This window comes from Maniola hyperantus, chromosome 9 (assembly GCF_902806685.2).
Source record: "Maniola hyperantus chromosome 9, iAphHyp1.2, whole genome shotgun sequence".
Classification (NCBI taxonomy): Eukaryota; Metazoa; Arthropoda; class Insecta; order Lepidoptera; family Nymphalidae; genus Maniola; species Maniola hyperantus.
Genome location: NC_048544.1, coordinates 13833016 through 13841637, shown reverse-complemented (window position 1 = coordinate 13841637; position 8622 = coordinate 13833016). Strand labels below are relative to the sequence as shown.

At 40.8% G+C, this 8622-nt stretch overlaps 1 protein-coding gene across 1 annotated transcript in view; it reads left to right on the top strand.

The window, feature by feature from the left end:
* The first annotated feature begins 296 nt into the window (after nt 1-296).
* Nucleotides 297-8622, top strand: part of LOC117985148 (ceramide synthase 6-like) — a 24357-nt gene continuing 16031 nt past the window's right edge. The window contains exons 1-3 of the mRNA XM_069500964.1: nt 297-638; nt 5570-5687; nt 7951-8175. Coding sequence (XP_069357065.1) covers nt 460-638; nt 5570-5687; nt 7951-8175 — 522 coding nt within the window. The 5' untranslated portion in view covers nt 297-459. The remainder of the gene's footprint in view (nt 639-5569; nt 5688-7950; nt 8176-8622) is intronic.

Sequence of the window (8622 nt, the reverse complement as noted above, 5' to 3'; positions counted from 1 at the left end):
CTACTAATTATTTATTAGTAGACATCGAGAGATAAATCTCTATATTAATCTAAATCACCGCACAGCTCAAACTACTTTACAAACTAATTTGGCATGTAGATAGCTATTATGACGTAGACATCCGTTAGTGATAGAGCAGAGTAAGTTGCTGTGGATTACGAGCAGATCAGTGCATTCTATAGCCATTCATTCTCACAAGAAATACTACTCTTTTATTTTGCTTTGAATTGTCCTTTAGGGAATTTTCTCAAGAAGCTAGGGAAAACCAAAATCAGAGGGTGTCAACATTCCCCGTGCCCCGCACTCCGCGGCCGCCCGTCACCCCCGTCACTAAATTAAATTAGAACTCGGTTGGTGTTTTAAAAATCAAATTAAATAATAAATTCTAGATATCGCGATTTAGAAATTTGCGGCTGTAACCTAGATACTAAATCAGTGGTGTGAAAGTGAAGCAGTAAAATGCTTCAGCGACTTGTGCAAGCCTTCTGGAATGAGGATGTGTGGTTGCCGCCTAACACAACATGGGCTGATTTAGCACCCGGACCGGAAAAGGCCGTGGTTTATACGGACCATCGGCATGTCTTCGTCCCGATACCGTTAGCGCTTCTCTTTATAACCCTGCGGTACTTGCTAGAAAGGTAAGCTGAACTATTAACCTATGAAAGTGCTGTAGAACCGTCACGCATCTAAGTTTCTGGGGGCGTGTACGGTATTTTTGAGTCATTCTAATTTTTTTATTATCAAGTATCAACACTGAAGATAATTATGTATGCGAATATTAAGCAACAACAGCACAGCGGAAGTTTTAGCCAGACCAGTTAGTTTTATGAAATAAGGTGGCATGGAATTATTTTAGAAATGTAACATACAATACTAATTCATGTCTGTTGTCATTTACTGATTTAAGCGTGTAACTGGAACCGTTAGATTGTCTAGTTCTATTTTAGTCAATCAAAGAAACAGTGTATTGACTTAATGATTTTACTATATTACTTACTATTACGTACTTATTGGCACAGATTCTGTTGTCTTTCTCTAAACTAAATTTAGAGTATCTGCATCCTTTTCTTTTTAACAATGCTAAAAAGGGACAGAACATGTACTTTACATTTAAAGACTCTAAATTTTAGTGCACGTTACAAATTTAAACAGTAGGCTCGCGACTGTGCACTAAACCCCCTTTTAACATCTAAAAATTAAATTTAAAACTGTCAAACTGCATCTGTCGTTTTCATATTACATTAGTAAGAAGAGGATGCGAATACTCTAAAATTAGGTTGTGCTCTGAATCAGTACCATTCTTTGATTAATATTAACACTAAGTATATAATAAATAACAAATATCTAAAAGGCGACTTGTCTGGCACAAGCTTTTTAAAAATTAAAACATAACTATATTCTAGTAGTGTCAAAAAATGCTGGTTGTAAAAGTTTAATGGGTAAGCGAGCTACAAAGTAAACAATCTGTGCCCAGTTGACATACTTAAAAGCGAATAATTGGGAAATGAATTGAATTGAGTTACAAAGTAACTTAGTTAGGCTACTTTTGATCCCGGATAATCAGAGTCCCCACAGGATTTTTAAAAACCTAAATCCACATGGATGAAGTCGCGAGTACCATCTAGCTATTAATAAGTGCAGAAATCGAGGTCCCACTCGAAAGGTAAAAGCAAAGTTATTTAACTTGTTGCAAAAGGTGTAGGTATTGGCTGATAAAAATTAATTAATATGTTACATGTTAAAAGACGCAATCACCTTAGATAATAATATGCAGTATACATTAGTAATATCAAACATTGCAAATGATAACTTATCTTTAGAAGATGAAATGTGTTACTTAGTACACTATGCTGCAGAAAGTAATGTACATTGACCTTTAGAAGGAGGTAGCAGATTTGTAGAGCATTGTCTGTCGTTGAGTCAGAGAAAATGTCATATATAGGTATGAGTGACAGAGACAACGCTCTACAAAGCCAAAATGTCATTTTAAAGGCCGATGAATATTACTTTCTGCCGCGTACTGTAATTAAAGTTTTCAGTTCACATACAAAAACGAAAAAGTTAGTGAATTTGTATCACTACCATCTATATAAATGTGAAAGTGTATTTGTTTGTTAGTTTGTCCTTCAATCACGTCGCAACAGAGCAACGGATCGACGTGATTTTTGCATGGGTATGGTTTAAGACCTGGAAAGGGACATAGGCTACTTTTTATCCCGGAAAATCAAAGACTTCCCACGAGATTTTTAAGAACCTAAATCCACGTGTACGAAGTCGCGGGCATCAGCTAGTTTGAAATAATTATGTTTAATATGTTCAATGTTGATCATGTAAGTACCTGACTATGCGATTTTACTATCCAAAGATACTAACTAGTGGTAGTAAACCATTTTATAGTTTTGTAGGTGCATTTCGAGATATTACATAGGCTGTCCTTGGTATTACAAAAGGTGCAATATATTATTTATTATACTAGGTACAGTATTCATGATATTTTATTTTCATTTCATGCCTAATAAAGATTGGTATTGCGTTTTGTACGTAATTCATTTTATGACAAGGTTTCTTAATAAGTAATTAAAGATAACTAAATATAGACTACATGCTTATTCCGGCGACTTCGTCCGCGTGGACTACACGAATTTCAAACTCCTGTTTTACCCCTATAGGGGTTGAATTTTGAAAAATCCTTTCTTAGTGGATGCTTATCTCATAATACATACTATGCATGTCAAATTTCAGCCCGATCTGTCCAGTAGTTTGAGCTGTGCGTTGACAGATCAGTTAGTCAGTCAGTCAATCACCTTTTCCTTTTATATATTTAAATTGATGGATTATTCTAGGATGATGGAGTGATAATGAACTGATAATGAACATTTTAGCGAATGTTACATAACACATAGATATTTTGGGATAGTAAATGTTACTCATAATAATAATCTATCACCTGTTTAATTTATCTTTGCAACAAAATGATATACATAATATACCTATTAGCTATATCTTATTCATGGATTACTAACGCATTAAATTTAAATATTATCTGATTGGTAATCTGGTTTTGTAGTATCGTAAGTATTTCCTTTTAGAAGTGGAATATAGATAGAGCCATAAGGTGAAGTGAATCCAAGTCTTTTTGATTACTTAAATGCATCCGTACCCGAAGGGTGCCAACGGGACCCTATTACTAAGCCACCGCCGTCCATCCGTCTGTCTGTCAGCAGGCTGTATCTCGAGAACCGATAGAGAAGTGGACTAAGAAAATCGGCTAATGGGCCATTTTTAAGAAGAAAGAACCGCGGAGTAGGGTGGAAATTGAAAATAGGGATGAAAAAGCACTCTTTTCAGTTTTAGGGTTCCGTACCACAAAAGGAAAAAAGGAACTCTTATAGGATCTTTGTTGTCTATCTGTCTGTTCGGCTGTCCGTTGTGTCTGTCAACAAAACATATAGGGTTATAAATAAATAAAAATCATGATTTTTGAAAAACTATTCTCCTTAATAATGTATTCTAGCCTAATAAACTACCGCTATACAAAAAAATCACTTCATCTTATCACTAGTTATTGTTGGTGTGTGCCTGGTCTCGAACCCGGACCCCCTACTACGCTATTGCCGCTTCATTTGATCAAGGGGACATATTACATAGTACCTAAACATTGGGTAGAGCGACTGCCTTCATGCTTCACGGTCAGGCAGACTCGAATGCTACCTTACAATACAAATAACTTATCTAAATAGGTCCATTATAATCTTTAACCGCGTGGTTAAATAACTGAAGCGGTGAAGCGTTTAACCATAACCTGCCGGCTATCGCAATCGTCAAGAAATTCTGCCCTTTGATTGGCTGTGAAAAAATGTAAACAGCGAATCGACCAATCAAATAGCAGAATTTCTTGACGACTGCGATAGCGATTAAATGATTATTCTTACACAATCGGGAGGCTGATGTTGGGGCAAAAAGTGCTTAAAATTCAAATTTTTGTAAAGATATGGTGTGTGTCCTCGAATAATTTCTGACGAAACGTTTTTATTGAATGACTAGTTGATGCTCGCAATGTCGTCCGCGTGGATTTAGATTTTTTTCAAATCCCGTGGGAACTCTTTGATTTTCCGGGATGAATGAGGAATCCTACGTGTTAAGTCAGGGTATAAGTTATCTTTATTCCACAGTCAAATTGGTTAGTCATTTGCTATCTTGGTGCTACATACATATTAAAGTTCTTAAGTATAGGTAGCGTGGAAGAGATCATTGTAATGATAACGGATTTGGATGAAATTTGGAATGGAGATTATACCCTTAACACATAGGCTACTTTTTATCCTGGAAAATCAAAGAGTTCCCGCGGGATTTTGAAAAATGTAAATCCACGCAGACGAAGTCGCGGGCATCAGCTAGTAATTTGATAAGTTCAAGGCTACAAACAGGAATTTATTACGTAAGTAGTCGATAAAACGATATCAAAACATCAGTAACAGCTAAATATGGGCAACCAGAATGTTAATGTATACAAATAGCCGGTAATCTCGTAAAACCACTAGAGACTGTTATTTGACTGTTCAAGTTAGTTAGCGAAGTTCTATCAATGCTTCTAGGCTTCACCTACACTTGCAGGCGTCAAATGTTACTTACATTTGACGCTAGGCCAACTAGGAAAACCCATCTCACTCCGAGAGAAGACACGTGCTCTGTAGTTGATCATGAGAGCCTCAATAGCTCAACCGGTAAAGGAGTGGACTGAAAACCGTAAGGTCGACGGACGAACCCCGCCCGTTGCACTATTGTCGTACCTACTCCTAGCACAAGCCTGATGCTTGGTTAGAGAGGAAAGAGGAATATTAGTCATTTAACATGGCTAATATTCTTTTATTAAAAAAAAAACCGGCCAAGTGCGAGTCGGGCTCGCGCAATGAGGGTTCCGTACTACAGTCGTATTTTTCGACATTTTGCACGATCATTCAAAAACTATGATGCATAAAAATAAATAAAAATCTGTTTTAGAAACTACAGGTGAAGACCTTTCATATGATACCCCACTTGATATAGTCACTCACTTCGAAAGTTGAAAATACTAATTATTAGTTCATGACCACAATTTAATTTTTTTTGTGTGATCTAACCCTAAATTCACGGTTTTCAGCTTTTTTCCCAAATGTCAGCTATAAGATCTACCTATCTGCCAAATTTCATGATTCTAGGTCAACGGGAAGTACCCTGTAGGTTTCTTGACAGACAGACAGACAGACAGACAGACAGACAACAAAGTGATCCTATAAGGGTTCCGTTTTTCCTTTTGAGGTACGGAACCCTAAAAATGATGATGATGATGAATTTTTAATATGGGGGTCACTTGGCTAGTATGTGTAATATAATAAGGCCCAGTATCCACCAAAGAGGAAATGGGTGGAAATGTGAGATAGCCAATAGTGAGTGAGTTTCAACCAATCAGAAGTGATTGCAATCGTGACATTGTAGCTGTCATTCTACCGCAGTCGAGGGGCGGGTTTTCTTAAACCAAAAAAATATCAATATGTCACCTATAGATTATGTAGTACTTTCTATATTACAGAGCGATCTTCGCGCCGTTCGGCCGGTATATAGGCATTAAGGACAGAAAGCCCAAGCATCCACCTCTGAATCCTAAATTAGAAGCGGCGTACAAAGCGCATCCTAGAATACAACAGCAGGTAAAACACTTTTCTTCTTCTTCTTTCTTTATGTTCTGGCTACATTAAGGTTACCATCAATGCCCAACAACGTGTTGTTTTTGCAACGCCTTAATCAACGCGATAATTCCGCCAATAACGCGTCAAAGTGAGTGGCCACACTTGAACGGTTAACGTCTAATGCCAATTGAACTGTGGTTAAGATATCGCCAAACGGCCGCGGTATTTTGAATGCCATGGTTCAGATTAACGCGTTGATCGTGGCTACATCTGCGTTTGACGGGCATTAACGCGTTTTTCAACGGCGTTTCCCGTTAATGTAGCTAGGCAGGTCGTTGGATCCCCTGTATCACTTCAACCGTCTCCGATCCACTGTGATCGCCACCATTATTTTTACAGTTCCTTGCCAATGTGGCCGCCACATATAGCAACACTGGAGTTAAGTAGCTTCCTCAGGGTGTACGACGTACTTTCCTAGGTGTTCTTTTTAATCATTATATTATCACACCTGATGCCTGTTTACCTAGAAGATGCCTATATTCACTCTTGTTTTAAAGATACATGGGTTGTAATTAGTAGGAAACGCAGATCGTGGAAGAGTATTCCAAACCTAAGCAATGTGTATGAGGAATGATGACGCAAAACGTTTCGTGCGTGTAGATGGAATGTCGACGACATAAGGATGGAAACTCGGCCGATGTCTTGCGGTTCGGTGGTAAAATGGTGAAGGGGGGACAAGTCACAAGATAGAAAAGTTCCTGAGCACACCCTGAAATAGTAGATGTTAAGTTTATGCAATAGAGTGGCTATAGCAGATTATGTGTCATGTTCCTTTGGGTAAAACGATATTATGTAAAGCATACTTCAAAATATGGCGTCCCGTTACCAGATAGTTCAGCCCCACTCTTTGTCCCAATCGGTCACAATGTAAGTGTGCTATGCACTGTTAGAATGTGAGTTCTATCGTAAGTCGTAACGCACCGATCAGCGATGCGGGCACACGCACAAGAAGATAAATTAGGTAAAGATTTCTCCCCGCACCCGTGCTTTCCCCGCACGAAAAATAGTGGGGCGCGTCTTCGTGGATTATCTATATAAATCGTTGAGTGGCACCTACTGAGTGCGAAAAAGCGGTAAATGATTGCGCAAGACCAGCAAGGCTTACCGCAAAAAGACTTAGAACCTTAACACCTTGCCCTTGATTAATGAGGCTTAGTGAATTCTTTTGTTTGGGTGCCATTGACATGAATTTGGCATTGCTTTGTTACTATGCGTTCCAAGTGTGAAGGCACTTATAAAGCTTCATAATCATAATCTTTATGTGAATGTTATTAAAAATGTTATTAAATCACATTCAAATGCCCTTCTTTCGTTTTCCCCGTTAGCTATAATATTGATATCTTCAAAAGAAGTGAATAGGCACCTTCTAGGTATGCGCGCTCTTCCTTAGGCGACATTATCTCCTGTTTGGTGTGACTGCAGTCAAGTGCCATCAAGTCAAGGTCTCTTGGAGGGAGTTCCACACGTCACGGTCTTGCGCCGCCTGAATCCAGCGGCTCCCTGCGACCGTCGTCCGTCCACCTAGCGAGGGGACTTCCAACACTGCGTCTTCCGGTGCTAGGTCTCCATACATCCGATCGATGACCGGGCGTCCACTACCTCGAGAGCTCCTTCGATCGCCGTCACCTACGCAACGCAGGCGACACAAACGACGACGACCACGACGACGCGTGACCCACCGGACGAGACCACGGGGTCCAGTGCAGAGACGGCTCTGCACTGGACGGCGTACCTAGCGCCGTCGTGCAGAGACCCACCCCAAACTAACACGGACCTACAACATCATCGCGCGCGGCGAAGTGGGTGATCCACCCGCTGCGCGGTGCACAAATTCAGAGACAACCAAACCACCAGGGCCCAAAGCCAAGATGGCAGGCAGGATAAAAGACAAACACCTGGGCACAGAGATGCCCAGCGAAGCGCCCGGGTAAGGAGGCCAAGCCTCGAGGCCCGTAGCCCCGTCTGGCCGTTCCGGCCAAACGGAGAAGTCCCCGACTACATGAGGTCTCCATTCCAGCAGTCAAGTGCAAGCCTATTTAACTTAAAAAAATATTGATAAAAAATCGCTTGTACCTTTCAAATTTTTACCCCCATTTTATTACACTTAGTTTTAATTTTACTGTTTTTTGTCGTTGATGTCCGCGACTTGGTCGACTTGCGATTCCGAAAATAATATATGTAGTTGCAAAGACTCTAAGAAAGAAGGCTGTTCGTCTGTTTCCAGCAAATATGCGCGCTAGCCAAACAGCTGGATATGTCAGAGCGGCAGATCGAGCGCTGGTTCCGGCGGCGCCGCTGCCAGCACAAGCCGTCCACGCTCGTCAAGTTCTGCGAGAACGTGTTCAAGTGCAGCTTCTACATCTGCAACTTCATATTCGGCCTCGTCGTGCTGTGGGACAAGGACTGGCTGTGGGACATCGACCAGTGCTACATCGGATACCCTCATCAGGTAAGCTATCTCCTATCTTCTTCGTTCGTCAAGTTCTGCGAGAACGTGTTCAAGCGCAGCTTCTACATCTGCAACTTCATATTCGGCCTCGTCGTGCTGTGGGACAAGGACTGGCTGTGGGACATCGACCAGTGCTACATCGGATACCCTCATCAGGTAACCTATCTCCTATCTTCTTCGTTCGTCAAGTTCTGCGAGAACGTGTTCAAGCGCAGCTTCTACATCTGCAACTTCATATTCGGCCTCGTCGTGCTGTGGGACAAGGACTGGCTGTGGGACATCGACCAGTGCTACATCGGATACCCTCATCAGGTAACCTATCTTCTACCTTCTTCGTTCGTCAAGTTCTGCGAGAACGTGTTCAAGTGCAGCTTCTACATCTGCAACTTCATATTCGGCCTCGTCGTGCTTTGGGACAAGGACTGGCTGTGGGATATCGACCAGTGC